The 21794-nt window shown below is 34.3% G+C and overlaps 2 protein-coding genes across 2 annotated transcripts; one reads left to right on the forward strand and one right to left on the reverse strand.

The window, feature by feature from the left end:
- The first annotated feature begins 2147 nt into the window (after window positions 1–2147).
- Window positions 2148–5931, forward strand: LOC116768046 (BTB/POZ domain-containing protein 2-like). Its single transcript, XM_032658664.2, has 4 exons — window positions 2148–3138; window positions 3452–3905; window positions 4254–4400; window positions 4979–5931. Exons 1-4 carry the CDS (start codon window positions 2381–2383, stop codon window positions 5135–5137), a joined length of 1518 nt encoding a protein of 505 aa, XP_032514555.1. The 5' UTR covers window positions 2148–2380; the 3' UTR covers window positions 5138–5931.
- A 1579-nt stretch (window positions 5932–7510) lies between these two features.
- LOC116768165 (katanin p60 ATPase-containing subunit A-like 2) lies at window positions 7511–15729 on the reverse strand. Its single transcript, XM_032658827.2, has 8 exons — window positions 15541–15729; window positions 14854–15018; window positions 11795–11983; window positions 11122–11333; window positions 10684–10864; window positions 8624–8808; window positions 7952–8196; window positions 7511–7744 (listed from the first exon to the last, which is right to left on the reverse strand). The coding sequence occupies exons 1-8, from the start codon at window positions 15586–15588 to the stop codon at window positions 7617–7619; spliced, it is 1353 nt and encodes a 450-aa protein (XP_032514718.2). The 5' UTR covers window positions 15589–15729; the 3' UTR covers window positions 7511–7616.
- Between the last annotated feature and the right edge of the window lie 6065 nt (window positions 15730–21794).

A 21794-nucleotide genomic window follows, 5' to 3' on the forward strand; every position in this document is an offset into this window, starting at 1 on the left:
ATACACTGGTGCCGGAGATAACGTGATTTTTGATGGTATGCCAGATCTTGGGGCTGCGTCAAATGTTGTAGTTCGCTTGTCAAAACAAATACCAAATTTCGTAAATCACATCCTATACTTCGATAATTTCTACACGTCCCTTGGCCTGCTTACGTATCTCCGAAGTAGAGGAATTTACAGTTTGGGAACTGTGCGAGTAAACAGAGTACCCAACTGTAAATTGTCTAGCGATGCAATTTTGCAACAGAAAAAGGTTGATCGTGGTTACTCAGAAGAGTTTGTAGGTACTGCATATGGTATTGATATATCCTCTGTGCTATGGAATGATACGAAAACTGTGCGCCTATTGTCTACCTACGTTGGAGTAAAACCATTTGCGTCTAAAAACATAAACAAACAGATTTCAAAAGTAACACGTTGGGATAGAAAAAAGAAAACCCACTATGACATTGACTGTCCACAAATCATCAAAGAATATAATCGGCATATGGGGGGTGTCGATTTGATGGATGGCTTATTAGGCCGTTATCATATTCGTATGAAAACCCGGAAATGGACCAACCGAATTTTTTATCATATGGTCGACGTGGCAATGGTGAATGCTTATATACTTTATCATCGGTTGCATCCCCATGCAGATAAAATTGAGTTGCCAACGTTCAGAACACAAGTCGCAGAATCACTCTGCGTGTGCGGCACTATTCCAGTAAAACGAAGCGTTGGCCGACCATCCAATACGACACCGCCACCAAAGATACCAACAGCGAAACGAGCCTATCTGCCAACCGATGATATTCGTTATGACCAAATTGGCCACTGGTGCGTTTTTAGGGATCGGTCTGGCAAGAAGCAGTGCAAATACCCTAAATGTAAATCGGAAACTCAAGCATACTGCACTAAATGCAATCTATCTTTGTGCAGTTCAACAACAAAGACATGCTTTTATGATTTTCATAACAAATAGTAATTGTAAAATACAGAAAGTCTCACTCAATGTATAATAAAGGAAAAGTTTTTTAATACTACTCACTGCATGCGTCCGCCTAGAGGCGGATGATTGTTTTTTACCTATAACAGCCGCACCTGATAACAAAATCAGTTTTCTTCTTCATATTTGTTGTTCTAAATATGAATCTAAAATTAGCTGAAATTTTCAATACGATAGAAAATTCATGCATTAGAGGGTTAAACTAAATTTCTGTAACAAGTTAAAGTATACAAACTGTATCTATTATTGTCAGTTTCATCCCAAACGTGTGAACTGATTTCGATGCGGTTTTCTTCATTTGAAAGTCAATTTCCTTGCGGTAGGACTCGGTTATGTTTGGTCAATGGTGTAGGAGTAGGACCTCTTTTACAAAATGATGTAAGGAATTTTGGCCTATTAGTACTCGATTAAATGACTGACGCGTGCTAATATAATAGTTAAATCACAATGAATGAGTAGGGAGTTCTTTACTTAATATTTAATCTTTTTTTACTACATACTGATAATATTTTAAATTTTTCCGATCCACAAATAATTTAGCGTTTTTATTTTTTTTTTCACAACGATTTACTCTAATAAAATATAGTTTAGTCGGATACATAGCATTAATTATTCACATTTATCATTAACGGACAACACGATATTAGTTTCATGGTATAGCGACGTAGGGTTACATATATTTATAATATTGCAACACATATATATTTTCATTTCATGCTGACCGGTTAATGAAATATGAAAGGAATTGAAAGTTTTTTTATTACCTCCTTTCCTACCTATTTGAAATTGGCAGCACATTCTCAACTTATTTTCGTTGGAAATATCCGTGGGAAATGAGACTAGTCTCAGGCCAGTAAATCATATGAGAAACTTAAGATATAATTTCATATCAAAATATAAATAAACCTCATAATCATTATTTATGTGGTATTTGAGCAATATTTCAGTAAATGTGTTAATATGTCTATATACTACCATACCATAAAGTAAAAACTTTTAAAATTAGACATATAAAGTTATTGCTCGGTATTTTTTATTTTTGATTTAAAAACTAGTAAACTATAATTATTACTAAAGTTTGTTACTTGTTACAAAACTACTATGTAATGTATCTGTCCTTAAAAAAACTGTTTGTCAAATGTCTTATGTCATGAGCTATTGTCAGACGTCACTATTGTCATGACTTGAGTGATAAAAAATTGTTGAAGTCTTGTCTAAATAAATATATAAACAGACTAGTATTGTTAGGTTTACGACTAACGATTCATTTCCAACGTAATTGTTTCTTTCCCAATTAATGTCTCTGACAGTTTTTCGTTTTGGTTTTTAAGACGATTTGTCACCAATCGGCCGGCTATCTATGTTATGATTGTCAGTGTTCTGTAGGTAGTTATGGCTTCGGTATCAAAAAATGATTTTGTGAACAGATTGTTGAATTTCCGTCTCGAAGAAGGAGCAGGCGAGGAACAGCCACCGCAAAATATGCTGCCCTCGAACCAGCAATCCAGGCAAGGAAGCCACGTCGATGAGGAGACGGGGCACGCGAGCGAACCTATGCCTTCCTCGTCAGCCATCGAGAACCTCCAGCCGACGAACAACAATAATGGCCGTCTTCACAACTGGCAGGCGACTAAAACCACGGTGAAGGAGCGCTTGTCATTTCTGTTCAATAATGAAATACTGTCTGATGTTCACTTCATAGTTGGTAAAGACACAAACCAGCAAGTGATACCTGCCCATAAGTTTGTACTCTCAGTTGGGAGTGCAGTATTTGATGCCATGTTTAATGGGGTGCTAGCAACAAAATCTGATGAAGTAGAACTCCCAGATGTTGAACCAGCAGCATTTCTACATTTACTCAAGTTTCTATACTCAGATGAAGTCAGGATTGGGCCGGAAAGCGTCATGACAACCCTGTACACCGCTAAGAAATATGCTGTTGCAGCACTGGAGGAACATTGTGTTGATTTTCTTAAGAGCAATCTAGGTACGGACAATGCATTTCTATTACTGACCCAGGCAAGACTGTTTGATGAACCACAGCTGGCCGCTCTCTGTCTGGAGATGATCGACAAGAACACAACGGACGCACTAAATGCCGAGGGCTTCACTGACATAGACCAAGATACATTGAATGCCGTATTAGAAAGGTACTTGTTTTTATTTATATTGAAGTAAAATAAACTGATTGTAATATTTCACTGGTATATCTGCAAGGATAGCCTCTGGATATTATTCTGTCAACAAGGTTAGCAATATACATTATAATTAAATACAGTCTTTTATAAGCCATCAACTGTTTAAATTTCATTTTGTCCTTATTAGTAACAAAATATAGTTAAAATCAGTGTTATATTTTTCAACACATCTGTGTGACTGGTCGGAGGCCATCTTGAATATTACCACCAAAATAAACTTTTTTTTTTTAAATATTTCTCTGATTGATATAAATCCTACTTCCAGAGACACTTTACGAATCCGCGAAGCGAAAATCTTTGCTGCGGTGCTTCGGTGGTCGGAGGCGGAGTGTATCCGACGACAGCTGCCTGTCACACCCAGCAACCAGAGGATGGTGCTGGGCAGAGCCTTCCACGCTATCAGATTCCCTCTCATGTCAGTGGAGGAATTTGCGATGGGTCCAGCTCAAAGTGGACTATTGGACGACCGAGAGATAGTCCAATTATTTCTATACTTTACAGTCAATCCCAAACCGAATGTAGGTTTCCTGGACACTCCACGATGTTGCATGACCGGTAAGGAATTGACCGTGAACAGGTTCTCGCAGACTGAATCTCGTTGGGGCTACAGTGGAACGACTGATAGGGTCAGATTCACAGTGGATCAGAGAATTTTTGTCGTTGGTTTTGGGCTGTATGGATCGTATTTCGGACCTTCGGAATATGAAGTGCACTTACAGGTAAGGTTTATATCAATAATAATTCTAGACCTCTCAGTAGCTATTATAAATACCAGTTAAATCAGCCTCGTCCAAATTTTTATCTAGACTATTGTAAGAGGATCAAACGAAACAACTGAATTAAAAAGTTTAGTGTTATCTTGTCTGGTTAAAGTGTAGACGTTGCTCTCGGGCAATGATCAATACAATTATTGATGATTTGTCCTATATTGTACTGGCGTCGATCGCCTCAACGACAAAGAATGATCTTTTGACATATTCTGATTGGGACTTAATCCAGCGATACACATTAAACTCTGTATTAAAATTACTACCAAATAACAACGTCCCTCTCTCGATCTATAACAGATAATTCACCTGGCCACCAAGAAGGTGTGCGGCTCCAACACGACCACGTTCTGCTGTGACGGCTCCGACGACACCTTCCGCGCTATGTTCAAGGAACCGGTCGAGATACTCCCTAACACCTCGTACATAGCCAGCGCTAAACTCAAGGTGACTAGTATACTGACTACATCCAGCTATTACCTAGATACAGACTAAGAACTAACCTAAAACTTACTTGATGAGGGTTAACAGCTCTAAGTACTAACCTTTGAGCTGGAAGCGCCTATGATAACCTTACTTAGACTACTTACTGGATAAACAGTAGTCATCAAGCGAGTAGTTACCCGCCTAGTCTTATATGTGAATGTGGACTTAAGGAGATGTTCACTATTGATGCCATCAGCTTTCACCCACAAGGACATCTATACTTTGAAAAACACAAAAAGCTTAATTCATATTGTTCAGAGAACATTATAAACGATAATAACTCTGGTTAATACTCTACTACACTAGTATCGAATAGAATAAAGGAATTATATACACGCTCGGGAGTATGACACCTGGAGTATGAACAGATCTTTGCATGAGCAGCTGCTATTTACCACCTTGTCTTTAAACTAAGCCTGCAAATAAGTTTAAACTCCAACTGTGACACCTAACACGAACTGTTACAGCCTTAGTCCAAAGTAATATAATGAAAACTTTCCGTCAATCTATATTACCATAAATGATATTTATATTTCCAGGGCACCGACTCGTACTACGGTACTCGCGGCTTGAGGCGAGTCACGGCTGACTGTAACAACGGGGAGAAGGTGGTTTTCCAATTCTCATACGCGGCCGGAAATAACAATGGGACCTCGGTGGAAGACGGACAGATACCGGCCATCATATTCTATATATAATACAGTATTCGACCACATGGTCGGTCTAGACTAGATCTCGTTAGACTAAAGCTCCTTCACATTAGACTTGTTCCCAGAGAGGGTTATATAACGACCGTCTGTGTGGAAACGCACTAATGTTCCTCGCTGTTTTAACATTTCTATCAACTATCATATGTTCTGTAATGTTATGTGTAATGATTACTAAATTACTAATAATCATAATTATATCTTGTATGTATATTAGTTGTTGGACGGAGTGAATGAAATTTTAAAGTTTTACCTTGTAATAAAAAAAAAACAATATGTCTCATGGTCTATAAATGTAAATTTGAAAAATGATTATATTATCAATTTGAAAAAAGAAATATAAATGATAATGTATTTGTATAGATTTAAGTTAATTTTTAAAACATAAAATATATCGTTGGAAATTCATCGAACTCGTATTATGTAATCAAATTGAAACAATCCTTTTATATTAATAAAACTCTTATATACATCAGAACATATACATACATATATATATATATATATGTATAATTTGTACATAATATATCACTACAGTTTCTATCAGCTGTGCCTAAAGGAAGTGCCCACCAAATCACATATTATATATGGATCTAAACACATATATATTTATATATATATATTTCTAGTCATTAATATCTCTGTTGGTGTACGGGGAGCGTTTAGTTTAGACAAGTTCCTTTAGCACATTTAATGTTATGTAGGAATTGAGCCGTGTACTGTGTAAGCATATTTTTCAAAACTTTTATATAGACGCTTAAATTATAATAAAGTATAGAGAATAATTTTTGTTTTCATTTCATAGATATCACTTTGGATGCAAACACGAACTGTATACCATATTTTGTTTTTTTTTATGTCAAAGAGGCAACCGAGCAGGCGGCCTACCTGATGGAGGTAGTACCGTCACCCATGGACCTCCGCAAAAAAATTCACGGATGCGTTGCCACCGTTATGTGGGGAAGAGGGAGAGGAAAGGGTGGGAAAAGGGAAAGAGCATATATTTAAAAAATATATTCAATAAACCTTTTATAATATAAATAATAGTTACTCTACAGGCAATTATTATACACAAGAACACACTGTAGTACCTGCAATGTTCATTAGTGTTATAACACAATTTGAATTAAAGCGAGTGTACCTTTCTGTCTCCATTCAATCAATTAAATTTAACTTAATTCTAAAAAAATTAAGTGAAAATTTAATTAAATTTTCAGTTTCATTAAGTTACTAGTATATCACACGGGAAAATCGAGAATTTGGCAACATTTATAAAAATATGTATTTTTCATTTAGAACAATGCCCTCCCTAATTATTGTATATGCTAGTTGGAACGAAGTATCTGTTTGTGTTTTCAACCTATTAATTTATATATTTTCTTGTTGCAGTTTATGTGTTTTAAAAACTTTGGAAAGAATATCAAGAAAAAGATTTTCCATCACATTTTTGTATTAGTGGAAATCAACATTAAAAATGTGAAAAATATTAGATATTTTGTTGCCATATACATTAGTTTAATTGTTAATGGCACAGCTTATTCGTGAAACCTTATAATAAAGAAATAACCTTGGTATACTAAAAATGCTTTATAATTAACATTTATTGGTATTCATCATCATCATCATCAGCCTATACTGGTCCACTGCTGGACATAGGCCTCTCCAATTGCACGCCACTGAGATCTATTTTCGGCTACTCGCATCCAGCTCCTGCCAGCCATCTTGCGCAAATCGTCACTCCACCTTGCCTGAGGACGTCCTGCACTACGTTTGCCGAGACGCGGTCTCCACTCAAGAACTCGTTTACCCCAACGGTTGTCGGTTCTGCGGCTAATATGGCCAGCCCACTGCCACTTCAGCTCGCTAATCCGGTGGGCTATGTCGATGACCTTGGTTCTCTGCCGAATCACCTCATTTCTGATGCGATCCCTCAGAGAAACTCCGAGCATAGCCCTTTCCATAGCTCGTTGGCGACTTTGAGTTGGTGAACTAGCCGTACCGTTAGTGTCCACGTTTCGGCTCCGTAAGTCATTACGGGAAGGACGCACTGATTGAAAACTTTCGTCTTTAGGCATTGTGGGATCGACGATGTTAAGACTCGGCGTAACTTCCCAAACGCTGCCCGACCCAGCTGAACTCTTCTACTCTATTGGTATTCTGTGCGTCTTAAACAAAAAAAAAAACAAAAATGACAATGTCATTTGTCAACGTAATAGTGACTGTCTTAAATCTTGGCCGCAAACTTCAGTTCACTTCACACAAATGACATTTCTGATAGTTATAAAACAATTGTAAATAATAAACTAACGAATAGAATAATTGTGAAAACGTGATGTTCCAAATTTAAATAAAACTCAAAGGAGTACAATGGATGTAATTATATACAAAACAGTGAAAATTCCTTGACAGAGTGTAAGGATGTATTCAAAGATGACATTAAATAAGTTATGGTGTAACGATCCCTCGGCCGTCAGGCTGATCCCATCTCATTCTGCCAGTCTTCGTGTTTCTTTTCCAGGCTTTTGGAAACGGGCTTCGTCTTTTCTATGGCTGTCAATATATCCGAGAGAGTTATTTTATCCTTGCGACTATTGAAACCTGAAAGGGTTTGCTAAAACTGTTATATTGTCCGTAGAATATATATGAGAGATATAAAAAAATAAATGTCTTAATGAAGAGCCGTCTTTGTAATGGCTCAATAAAGAATATGCGTTTAAATAGATCGAGCATTATCCTGTACACCTTTGACTTGTTTCGTCCCCTTCACATGAATCATGAAAAAAAAAGTTTTATAGTGAAACTCACTCTTGTTCATATGTGGCATCATTTTCCTGACGCCGGCCATGAGAGCCTCCTTGCAGACAAGCTTGATGTCACTCCCTGAATACCCCTCGGTCTTCGCAGCCAACTCTTCGAAGCTAACCTTGGGCACCAGCTCTATGTTGTCGCTACTCAGATACATCTCGAACAGTTCAGTGCGCGTTTTAAAATCTGGCAACGGTATAAATATTCTCTTCTCCAGTCTTCTCAGTATCGCCGGGTCGATTTCCCTTAAAAAATAGGTATTGTGACACTTTTAAGAATAGACGATTTTTTTTAAGTTCCTATGGTATTAAAATGAATCTAATATTTTCGGTTACTTCGCGTTATGTTATATTTTTGTAAAACTACATCCTGCCGACGTTTCGTTTACTTTGCCAAACAAAAACAGGATACTCGACAAATTTTAGGAAGTTATTTAAATTGGTCATTATATTATCTATGAAAATCCCAATCAAAGTCTGAATTATAAGTCAGACTGACAACACTTGTAAAGGCGCCAATTACTGTCTACTGAGCCTATACATTTTTAATAACGATTTTTTTTGTATAATTTCTTATGAAAGCCCTAAATGTTAAATAATAATATTAAAATATTTAAGTAACATTTCGTTCATATCATCATTACATCGTTTTCCCCATGTTTCGTCTACTAACCATGGCATATTACTGGTGAGTAGGACGAACACGCCCCTCCCGCCGGAGACGCCGTCCATCTCGACCAGCAGCTGTGACGTCAGGCGGCGGGAGGCCTCGTGCTGGCCCCGCCGTGACGTCACACACTCAGCCTCATCCATGAAGATGATAGACGGAGCGTAGTAGTTCGCCAGCTCGAATAACACCTGACAAGCGATCATCAGCGCTCAAGCTAGTTTTGCTTTGTTGTGTTAGCCTGTTTTGCAAGCTTTTTGTTTGCATCCGACAGAATAACTTGCCGGAAATACTGATTCAACACATTTATATCGGCGTCTCCTTGTATATACGAAAAGGATTGAAAATATCAGCTAAGGTGTATCAAGATACAGTCTTGGATCATTTAAATGAAACTAATATATTTCGGATTTACTACGCGAATTTTAGTATTTTAAAAAACTACATAATCTCGACGTTTCGGTTTCTTTTCAGCAACCAGTTTAAAATAATAAGATCCGCGTATTATATCCGAAATATATTAGTTTCATTTAAATGAATAAAACTCGCGAAAGTCTTAGATCTCATTAGTCCTAGATAATGTTGTGAAACCTCTAAGCAATAGATTTTTTTTTAAATTTACCGTGGACTTCTCAACAAGACCTGATCTCACGACACAAACCAACCAAGCCTGGCTTTAAACCAACGTTCACCTCTTTAAGAGCTGAAGGTTGGTCCTCATGTAGCCCAGACCTCGGCCTTTTAGACTCTAAATTATAGTCAGTTTTAGAGGACACGCCATGCTCCAAACTAAAAGGTGACATTGAGTTTAAAAAAAAATCTTTGAGCAGTGACGATATTTCCCTTGGAAACAGTGCGTAAATTCAGATTCATGACCACACAGATTGAAGGCCTACATAAAACCGAATTGTGGCCTTTTGGAATAGAATATTTTATGCTAAAGTTTTAATAAATATGTAGGGATGCAATTTAATAATAATACATTAGTTCCTTAAGTAAAAACGCGTTTTCGTTTGTAACGGAACTCATCACTGGACTGCAGTTGTTTTAAACTGAGCAACATGTGTCGCACTCTCGTCGGTCGTTTGACAATCATATTTTATAATCTATTCGAACATAGCTCGCATTGAATCTCATTATGTGATCTACATTAAACTTTTCTCCAAATCTATTAAATGCTTTTTCAATATTAAAGAAAATTTTCAATATAAAATTAACTATTATTTAAAAATTATTAAAAAATTCATATTACAAGGAATGAACTAAGAGGTCCAAGATAAGGGAAATGATTAACAACAAGAAGTCGTCCTGTGTCGCCTCTTTTATGTCCTTTTCCTTTGACCGCTGATCCGCTTTAAACTCGTTGTTATCTTTTGACTTTCCTTACTTCCCGGACGAGTATTAAATTTTATATTTCTTTTAATATTCAAAGCGTTACTTCAGTATATTAAGTTTGAATTAATATATTTAGAAGAAATTAATTAATAATAGATGAAAAATATTTAGACGAAGAAAGTTAATCCTTTTTGAAAGAATAATTTAAATTCGGCAACAAACAATACCGTCCCTAGAATAATACAACAGAGTCTCATTACAACCTGACCGATGGTTTCAGAACGCAAAATTCAGAAAAGAAACGTTTTTTATTTATAAACATAATATAATTAATGAATATTAATCAAAAAATATTCACGCGACTAAAAATAAATTAACTCTAGTAACGAATCCAATGGACTATACTTATATTGAATTCAGATAACAGAGAGATCTAAGACTTTCGCGAGCTTTATTCATTTAAATGAAACGAATATATTTCGGATACACTACGCGTCTACACCTCGTCTGCCCGTCATCACGGTTGCTGAAAGTAACCGAAACGTCGGGATTATGTAGTTTTAATAAAATAAAATTCACGTAGTATATCCGAAATATGTTAGTTTCATTTAAAAGAGATTATAATTTATCCAAGCAACAAAAAATAGTAAAAAAATTGCTGAGCAAAATCTTGATCAAACACTCTGCAACTAAACAGACACACAACAAACATAAGCCTCGAGCTGACTAACCTTCACAATCTTCTCGGACTCGCCCCTCCACTTGTTGATGATGGAGCTGCAGGTTATATTGAAGAAAGTGCACCCCTCCGCGGCCACCGCGCGCGCCAGCAGCGTCTTGCCCGACCCGGGCGGGCCGTGCAGCAGCACGCCGCGCCACGGCTCCAGCAGGCCCGTGAACACCTCGGGGTATCTGATCGCCGAATCATAAACAACGTGCGGTAAAAACGCCGACAGCGCATTTTGTTAAATAAAATATTATTACATCGTTCAGTTTCAGTTAAATCACAACCGTCAGCATCATTGCTAAAGAGAGCCACAGTTTTATGGAGTTAAGAATTAAAAATTCATACTATAAAGTGTCATTTATTAAATCGTGCTAAGTGCGACGTGTCCTCTGTTCGGGGATCACTCGATCTCAACACGCTCCGCGAATACCCTCCCACGTACTTCAAAGGATACACCACACACTCCATGAGTATGGTCTTGGCGTCCTCTAGGCCTTTGATGTCCGCCCAGCTCACGCCGGACACTCTCAGGATGTCCTTGTAGAGATACTCGGCGATATGTTTCTTCTCCGGCGCCATGTCGGCCATCAAACACGCAAGGGGCTTTCTATCCACTGCAGGGATCGCTTGCTCTGTGTTAGCTAAAATGCTCTCCTTAAATATAACAATATATACATATAGTCGTTTATAGACAACCATGTACAACAGTAAGTAGTTTATTATTGTATAATGTATTGATTCCAGTGTCTTTTTAATCATTGCCTTTCTTATATCAACATACAAATTTTCTATTTAAAAGTTTTTTACAGCGTCGAGGAGGTCTCTACTCACACAACACAAGAAAATAACGTTTGAGGAAACAACAGCAGAGACACATATCTTTCATTTCATTGAAGTGGTCATAGAATGAATAGATTTTATTCCTACTGTGAATTTTTAACTACGAATTAGAACATTAACCAAGAATTAAAGAATCCGATAGATTTATTGTTAGAATTTTTAGGTATTATGCTGCAATGAACACACAAGGTATAATAATATAGTACACAAAGTATAGTCACTAACGGAAAATCAAAATATATGAATAACCACTAAATTAATAATCAAGTTGGCACCTTTAATAGCTTGGTGACAGTGAACGTGGCGGGCAGGTCTGTGTCGGGGGCTCCCTGGCCAGGGTCCTGCTCCACCTGGGGCTCCTGTCGCGTCCTCCTGGTGTGAGGTCTCTTCACCGGCCTCTCGTCCACCTTCCGGCAGAACTGCGGCTGTTTGTTGAACCTGATGAGGTAGTAGCTGCAGTAGTCCTTGAACACACGTGTATCCCATATCAGAACCTCAACACATACTAAATCCTAAGAAATATAATAAATAAAACATGATTACTTGTTCTTCCGTCTTTAATTCGTGATCATCAATTGAATAAAATTTTAACAAATAACGATATCTAAGATTTTTTCGAGTACACATTTGAATGATAATAAAAAAGATAGATAGATTTTCATACAGACATATAATAATAAATCAGGCTTAGTATCCGAAAATCTGAGTTCCATTTAAATGTTATCTATACCTATAAAACTCTCAATTGAAACACTTCCAAAATATACATTCTATTTTGTTGTCAGAAAAAAAAAATGGAACAAGTTGTTCAAATATTATTTATATACGTGTCTCCCTCAGTTTATAAAAAAATGTTAAACTAACTGCAGAAGACTAACGCAGTGACAGAAACCAGTTCGACCAGACACAATAACACACACAATAGTGTAAATTAATTCTTAATTATTTCAAATCTAATTACCTGATCTGACTTATTTTAAAAACAAATGTTCATAGAGTCCATATTATTGATAAACGACATGCCATGGCGATGGTTACACTAAACATTTTCAATAATAAAACCTCGTTCGAGATCACGAAAGTTAAATCCATAATTTTCAAACCAAATACGTTGAATTGATTTGAATTGAGAACAATTCTAAAGTAGACCGATTTCAAAAATGTATTGGCGATTTAGTAGAAACGAAATAATACGTTGAATTGATTGGAATTAAGAACAACTCTAAAGCAGACCGACTTGAAAAATTGGCATTCTATTAGAAACGTTTTACTCTCGTCCTTTAAACACCCACTTACTGCATCCAACTAGGTACTAATTGCATACAATCTTTTAAGGTTTTAACCTTTCCTTCGTTCTTTTAACTCAGTAGATTATAGTTCATCATTTTTAAATACAATCCTTATAAATTGTTTGATAAATACGATTAAACGTACAAGAAACAACAAAATAAAAATTATACACCAAATATATTTTTAACACAAATACAAAAGACATATTATTAGTAATAATTGTTATAATAAATTATAACAAGACGCGTGGGATTAATATGAAGGTAGGAATTAGAAACAAAATATACGACTTTGACGTCATCACATTGGCAACACTGAAAACAGAATGAACAATAAACTAAGTCTATATTAAACAGATCTTTAAATGAGACGCGGTATTTATTCAAAAGTATTGGACAAATTAATCAAAATAACTCTCACAATAAGGAATAGTTTTTTAAAACATTAAAAAATATCTTACAATTACTTTCTGTTGCTCGTGAATAAAAACATGGCGCATCTTTGACCTCGTCGATGGAACAAAGAAAAAACGTGAAAGAGAAAATTTATACGAAGCAAAGAATTTCTAGTCATTTGGATTTTTTAACAATCCTAAACAATGCTAACATAATATTATATACGAATAACGGTAAATATGTGCCAATGACGACGCCATTTAAACAACGTTAATTTATAATTCACTAACACGTATTTGAATAGATAGTAATCTTCTAAACACACACATATTATTTTGGCAAATGTAATGTTCAATCAATTTCAAACTCAAAAATCTCGACCGTGTCGCGGCGTCCGCTAGTCTCATTCATACTGGCCGACATCCAATTTTAAAGCACAATGTTATTGTAAATAAAATTGTATTATTTGAACGTCGGTTCAAAAAAGTTAACTGTCTTCACCAACCCTAATGGCCGCCATCAAAAATGCGGTAAAATATTTAAATGACTGCGGCAAATTCCTTTTTTAAATATAACGGATAAGTTCCGTCAACTTCAGTGTTTACATTATAAGATTAAATTTTAAAATGCAAATTGTTAGCGTCGTGGATTCTTTAACAATTGAGCTGAGCTTACTAAGGCATATTGACCTAGTACCTACTTACATGTTTCTACACTATGATGCCAAACTTTGTACATTGCACGAAACGTGTGACCTTAATTCCTATATTCTTTTACGAGCAAAATACTAGGATAATTTTCTCACAACTAAAACCTTTTTCATTGTTCGAGTGGATTTATAAATGGTTTTAATTTAAGTAATACATTCGGACGATCAATTCTGTCAGTTAAAAGTCATTCATTCACTCGTTCGTTCGTTCAGACAAATGTGTCTGGTCGTTGCTTTGATCGTGTGAATGAGTTCCATTGAGGCAGCGTTCATGTCGCGGTAAATGGGTCGTCAAACCAAATTGACTTTGATGTGTGTAGCCTTACCACAAGTCGACACCCTCTGACTACACACGGATAGTTTACAGTTTTTATTCATATACGAATATGAATGTAAAACAAGAAACTGTCTTTAGGTTGACGATTCGACCTCAAACTAACTCCTTAACTATTGTAGGCCTACCACAAATTTACACTGTCTCACTACATACACAGCGTTTTCAGTTTTCATTAAAAAATCTTAGAATATTTTAGTAATACCGGTTATTGAACATGAGACGGGTAAAATAGTAAGCATACTGGTACGGGTTTATCGATGATATAATGGAGACCGTTTTCTTCAAGCACTTCGCGTCTTTTAAAATTATTAATAATCATCCCAAAAAGCTTTTTAAAGGTTCTTGTGATGGATTAGTTGGTATATTCTCAGTTTTGTTGCTTCATAATAAGCGTATGTCTTAAAAACCACCACAAAGACGGAAGCCTATTGACGACAATGTACACATAATATGTAATTATTGCATCTGTCAAATTGTGTAACTATTTTTTTTAATATCAGAGACTTTGATCACCACTTAAGTAAACCTTTATCACCATTTGTCGGCCAAGTCAAACCTTTTTCTATATTTATTTATGTATATTGTGCATTATTATAAAGTTACCTGTAGTATGATGTCCAGGTCGATGTTATCACACAGCACATACTCGTCAGTGATCCCGGCTTCGCTCGTGAAGGCTGCGGCAGTGTTCATATACCCTTCCTGTTTAATGAAACCCAGTACCAAATATTTGAGAATACGCTTTCTAGTGCGGAACAGAGCCTCTTTCTGAAAACATTGTATTATGCTATCAAGACTAATAAAATTTAATAGTATACAATGTATACTATTAAATGTATACTATACATCCATAATGGGCCACAGGTTATATAAATCGACCAAATATTATATATGCAGTGCACAGATTAGTAAAAATAATGTTTATTGAATCTTAATAATACGTAAACCGTAATATTGTAAACGACTGATACTAAAAAAAAAAAACAATTTTATTATTTATACAAACATAATATATTGTAATAGTACGTCTGTATGCAGTCGATATTAGAAGTGTTCGTTCTGAAATTCTAAAACATAAAAACAACGACTGAGCTGAATTCATGCCGACCTTGACCGTTACAAGTTTTGACAAACGAGTGTTCGGGACTTAGGAAAAATGCTGTTTTTAAATAAGTACATTCTTATATAACAACTATTAATAAAAGTATCATAGAGGAGAGAACGAGCAAATAAATTAATATTTTATTAATAATTATATACATACTATATTATTGATTGGGGTTTACTTACAGCCTCCAACTTCCGCATTTGGCTCATAGGTCGATTAACTCCAGTCATTCCGTTAATTATAAAGATATAATATATTATCGTAAATAATCACTGATGCTTTGTCAATAGGCAGTCACCGTAACCAGGGGTTGTTTTTGGTTGCCAAGTGATATGTGCTACTGTTTGACAGCTCACCCTGTTTAGGGGACATTTGAGGTATTCGTTCAATGCACGCGGGGTAAAAATTTTAAATATAACAACACCGAAACAAATGAAATATTATATATATATATATATATATATATATATGTTTCTTTATTATATCGAATAAATATAGATTATCATATTAGCTTTGTAAAATTGAAAGGAATTTCAATGTAATAAAAAATTTGTTACGTATAGTATTTTTTTTATTTAGTCTATGTGAACATTACAAAGATTGAATTTTTAGTTCCTAAAAATAAGTCAAAATTATATATTATAAATATTTTGACCGATTCAGTATGCACTAATGCTTACGAAGCATTATGCCGAACATCGAAAAAGCGTATTCCGTATTCTCTGAAGGACATCTTTGAATTTCATGACCCCGGGTAAGACGGGGCACATATAGTCGTTGACATAATTCTAGCGAATTACCCTAACAGGCTTTAATGATCGGTTTAGGGAGATTAGACTTAAGTTCATACTACATATATTTTTATTTAATATTATAAGTAGATGAAACTAATATTTTCGGATGACTGCGCGTATTTTATTATTTTTAATGCTACACACTCCCGAGACCCGACGTTTCGGTTACTTTGCAGCGACCGTGATCGCGGGCAGGCGAGATGTGAATGTCGTAATATCAGTTTTTAGAAATAATAAAAAACGCATATTAATCCGAGAATATTAGTTTCATTTAAATGAATACTCGCGAAAGTCTTAGATCTCATAAGTAGAGTCTTTGATATTATGAAGATTATGAACATTAAATAGATGGAAGAAATCTTCTTCGCGGTCTGCGCATTTCCGCAATGTCGATCTGCAGTGATGTCATCCCGCTTTACGCATTAACATAAGGAATATGTTAAAATATGAAAGTTTTATATAAATAAGACAGTATATAATACAATTATTACTATATCAGTTATTAATTAATGTTATTATATATCTAGAACAATACTGACATATAAGCACATAGCATTGTGTCACTTACAAGAATGAGAAAATATTAAAAAAAACCTTTTCATTTTACATATATAACCTTCACTAAACCAAAGAGATTAATGTACTGGACGAAGTCGCTAAAAAAACATTAAGGTAAAGATGAAAAGTCGTTGTAATTAAAAAAAAAGTAAATCAAATAAGACGTTTCGTTTTTCACAAAACACTATTGAACTTTTAACGTTTTGTAGTATGTGTGTAATCTTAATATCAAGATGATATTTTGCTTTCGTTCGGATGACAGTGCAATGCTGTCTAATGTAACACAATATGGCGGACAGTCCAGGGTGGCGTGTTCTTAGTAATTCGCTCTGCATTAAACAAATTAACAAATAATATATAAAGTGATTTTTTAACACGGTTTTATTAGCTTGGGTTGTATGAATGTAACGGAATCTTTGAGCTTATTTTTCACCGGTTTCTAGAAGTCTGAATAATTAGAAACTTTGCATACCTGTCAAGGACCGATGACAATGCAATAATTTGATACAAGTTAATCACCTCAAAATAAAATTGTAATAAAATTTAAGTTACTAACAGAATAATTTAATTAAGAGTAAAAAGCTTTGGGTGTTGATATTGAATATTTCAATCACTCCAGTGGCGACTATCCATGAAAGGAAAGATATTTAATTTAATCAAATGCAGCCCACGCTTTTTACTCTGAATGAAGTCAGTCTGTTAACAACTTAAATATTATTATAATTTTACCTTGAGCTGATTAACTATGAATGATTACTTGACCTTCTACTACTGTAATATAATGTCTTTGCAATTGATAATTTTTTTTCTATTTTTTAGTTCGGTTAGCTATAAAAGCGTGTTTTTATTAGTTTTTTAAACTATTATTTAATTTTTATTTATATCGAGGATACGGCAAAATGGCGGATCAATATATATTAATAGTAAGTAGGGCACTTTACAAATATAAATTTATCTCTTGAAGGGAATACCAAAATTTTGTTATTTAATATGTATTTATTATATTATTATTATATGTACATAAAATATCAAATTTTAATACTTAAATATTTATAAGCCGATCTTGATCTTTTTTGTATACAAAGATCAAATACATCAAAATGCAAACGTTCTTGTTGTGAAGTGGTTTCCAATAAATTGTTTAGGCAATCCTACGATTAGGATTCATATATTTAAAGTTACCTGTCAGAGAGTTGAACGACTCTAAACTGTAGTTTTTTAATCTGATAAACCAGCGTTTATCAGATATTTTAATATAAACAATTCAGTCTTAAACTGATCCTAGTCTGCTGCTGCGTGTCCTTCAAAGGACTAGTGATGTCGTCATCAGAAAACCGAGTTGTATGCTTAGTCTAAGCTTCTAATCTATAGATAGGTATATGTAAAAATGTTAAGTTGTTTTGTGTATGCTTCAAAAACTCAAAATTTTCTGCATCGATTCAGCTGAAATTTTGATACGCTATACAACAGGCTTCAAGGATTGTTTTTATAAATTTTTCACGATACTAACATACCCCTTAGTGCGCCTTTAACCAGCCAAAATTCTGCAACGACGCACGACTCGCGGTTAAAAATGATTGAACAAAATAGTGGAATCAATGATTTTAACGGAGCTTTTCAAAGGTGAAGATGTCCTCATTCCTCAAATTCCCACGATCCCGACCGATACACCGTTTCAATATAAAAGACTGCAATGCCCAATTCGATTGGCGTTCCCAGTTACAACTACCAAAGCTCAAGGTCAGCCTTTAGAAACGCGTGCTCCAGATTAGGATGTGGAATGCTTTCCACATGGACAATTCTATGTTGCGTGTTCCCGTGTTGGAAGACCAGCTAGCCTCTATATCTCCCCAAACAGAGAAAACAAAAAATATTGTACACCTACAAGTATTTAAAAATTAAACTTCAATAAAATGTACGCTGTCTTTTGTTGTTCACGGCGAAGCGTGGCAGGGCACGGCTAGTAGTTCACAATTTGTTTGCGGCCTTGGACTTTAACACAAGTTAATACTTAAAATACGCGGTCCTAACTGTCATATAGTAGCCATCCAATATAACGAATTCCCACAACGATGAATAAAAGTAACCTATTATTTTTATGCATACTATATATTAACATCGTCAATAAATACGAAAAATTTTCCGTTTCTCGCCACGTTAAAAGTTAATACTATTTTGTTAACATTAAAGAATTAAACTGAAAACGCTTCGTGTATAGTCTAACGATGTAACTCGGAATAAGAATCTATAAATATAAATAAAATTGGACTGTCTGTTTGTAGGTACTTTGTAATATTGTAATACCGTTTTTAATACATGCATATGAATATGGATATACGGTAGATACACCAAAATTTTTTACCATTTTGTCTGTCTGTTTGTTCCGGCTAAACTCTCAAATGGGTGGACCAATTTTGACGGGACTTTTTTTGGCAGGTAGCCGATGTAATAAGGAGTAACTGAGGCTTTTTATCCCGATCCTGAATCGAAATCGCTAAATAAAGTATATGAGGCTTTCCATTGTTTTTTTCTCTTTTTATGCAGACGGAATCACGGGTAACAGCTAGTAGTTTATATCTTTTAAAAATGACATGTACAATGAATGTATGTAATCCAGTTGAAACGCAAATTAATACAATATATTATATATTTATATATATTATATATATATATATATGCTTGAGTTACTCTATTTGAGAAAATTCCCTCAGTATAAAGCTTACATTAGTGAAACATTCTAGTACTCATAACGATAGCATTGCACGAGGTGTGACGACGTTTACACGTGTAACGAACAAAATACAACCTTAATTTTATTGTGTTAGATTTTATTTTAGTTTGAATTTATGTTTAAAAAATACTTATTCTTAGAGAACTTTACTGATGGGTTAAATTACATTTAAACTAATCACAATGAACTATGATCAATATTGAACTTCGATAATATACATTGTATTAATTTGGGTTTCAACTGGATTACATTCATTCATTCGTTTATTCATTCCTTCATTCGTTTATTCATTCCTTCATTCGTTCATTCATTCCTTCATTCGTTCATTCATTCCTTCATTCCTTCATTCATTCCTTCATTCATTCATTCTACATCACAATTTTAAAAGATATTGCCCTGAACTTCAAGCCGATCGTCCTACTGACCGAAGATAAAGTCATTACGAACTGACAATATTTTCTATTTTACGTACATATAAGTATATATATATGTATAAATGTAAAGATCTCCGAAATATTTAATATATCAAAAATATATTTTAACTCTTAAGTATACGATACGCGTGTTACATGAGTATGTTCTTAATGAATGCAGATTGAATTGAGGGTGAGTGAGGTTTAATGTCGGAGAGTGCTCTCCACCGGACACGACGAATTAATTTAATGCCTAATATTAGTACTCCAGCCTTTGACTCAGCTCACACGAACTCAACGCGCACTCACACGACGTTAAAAGTATTAAAACTGACAGATATACGTTCAGAAATATGTATTCATAAAAATAATTTCGCAGCAGACGGTTAATTTTTTTTTAATTTTAATGTTCATGAATTAGTGCGGTGAAAAGGCTTGTTATATGAATATATTATAGGAGGTACTTTTTTTATTATATGTTTGTGACACGGGTCCTTATCAAACCGATTTGTTATACGTTTTTCTTATTGTATCTTGAAAAATGATTATTAAATAATATTAATAATTCATTCAGTCGCTTATATATTAATAATTTATGTGATTTTAATTATCAAATTCTCTCATTTATTGTATTTCATAATTATTATTATTTTTTTGATAAAAACTCAAAAACCTTTATTATACTGGGCCCCGAAAATAATGTTATGCAATGTTGATTTTCCTGATATTATAAGACAATACAAAGCGGACTTAGCTTAAATACTTTTTAACTCTTCGTAAAATTAAGTAATATTTAAAAAAAAGGCTTTTATTCCAGTTTTGAGAATGCCATTTATTATGAACATTATTAAGCCCTTACATTTATTCTACTTCAAGTCTTTACTCAACTTTTTTTTTCTATCTAACATCTAAAAAATATCGTCTCTAAAATAGACCTCACTTCTTTTAAATTATAAAATAAAAATACAAAACTAAATATAGTATAGAGAGAGAGAGATTGTAATTTTTATACAAACATTAAACAGGTTTCGATAAATTAATGAAAACAACGAATGTATGAATAAAAAATAAATAATATTATCAAAAACATTTCTAGTTTGAATCGAAAGCGATTGTAGAAATTCAGTTTATTGGAAAAGTTTTGGAATATTCACTAACGATGAATTCAGGCGTCTGGAATTCATACAGTAGGTATGGGGAGTTAGCAATCAACTGCACAGTACACGCAGACTATATATATATATATATATATATATATACATATATGTATTAATTTAACATATTTAATGTATTACTTATTATGGTATTAAAAAAGGAGTTTTTATTGAAGAACTGTTTAAATTCTTATATTTTCTTTAAAAAGTATACCTTTAAAGCAGGTTGCTAACAAAAGAGGTATTACATTACATTTGAAAAAGGAGTATTTATGGAGAGATTTTGTTGGCAGGTTGTATAGGAAATAGGAGAGGATTTTAGATTTTTGTCCCTGATTATGAAAATAGTGAACTATAACTAAACAGAATCAAAACTCTTCCAACCATTCAGCTTTGAATTGAAATCAATTTTGTATTACAATATATGTATATATGTATATATGTATACCTTAATTATAAATGTAAAGACCGTAAATATTAACCCATAGCAATTAGCTTAACAGTAACACTATTACAGTCATATAAAGCTTAATTTATAAAAGCTGAAAGCTTAATTCATACAAAGCGTCTGTTTACAGTAAGCTGTTGCCGCGCTACCTCCATACAATGAAGCCGTGAAGTGTGAACCATTGTGCTAGTCGCTAGGGATGGACACGCGCTAATATACGTTAGCGATGTGCTTCTGTGAGATAACAAATTTGTATCACAGCTTTTATGTCGGGCATTACATCCCTTTACTTATATTTAAACTGTTATTTTTTCATTATTCATGTTCAGAAATCAGGG

Source organism: Danaus plexippus, chromosome 19 (genome assembly GCF_018135715.1).
Source record: "Danaus plexippus chromosome 19, MEX_DaPlex, whole genome shotgun sequence".
Lineage (NCBI taxonomy): Eukaryota > Metazoa > Arthropoda > Insecta > Lepidoptera > Nymphalidae > Danaus > Danaus plexippus.

What these genes read in the sequence shown, in the direction of transcription:
- LOC116768046 (XM_032658664.2), top strand. Translation starts at nt 2,381, where the DNA reads ATGGCTTCGGTATCAAAAAATGATTTTGTGAACAGATTGTTGAATTTC. An exon ending in TTGAATGCCGTATTAGAAAG is followed by an intron (nt 3,139 to 3,451) that starts GTACTTGTTTTT and finishes TCCTACTTCCAG; the next exon opens with AGACACTTTACGAATCCGCG. An exon ending in TAGCCAGCGCTAAACTCAAG is followed by an intron (nt 4,401 to 4,978) that starts GTGACTAGTATA and finishes TTATATTTCCAG; the next exon opens with GGCACCGACTCGTACTACGG.
- LOC116768165 (XM_032658827.2), bottom strand. Translation starts at nt 15,588, where the DNA reads ATGACTGGAGTTAATCGACCTATGAGCCAAATGCGGAAGTTGGAGGCT. An exon ending in TGTGTGGTGTATCCTTTGAA is followed by an intron (nt 10,865 to 11,121) that starts GTACGTGGGAGG and finishes TTCGGCGATCAG; the next exon opens with ATACCCCGAGGTGTTCACGG. An exon ending in GATGCCACATATGAACAAGA is followed by an intron (nt 7,745 to 7,951) that starts GTGAGTTTCACT and finishes AAACCCTTTCAG; the next exon opens with GTTTCAATAGTCGCAAGGAT.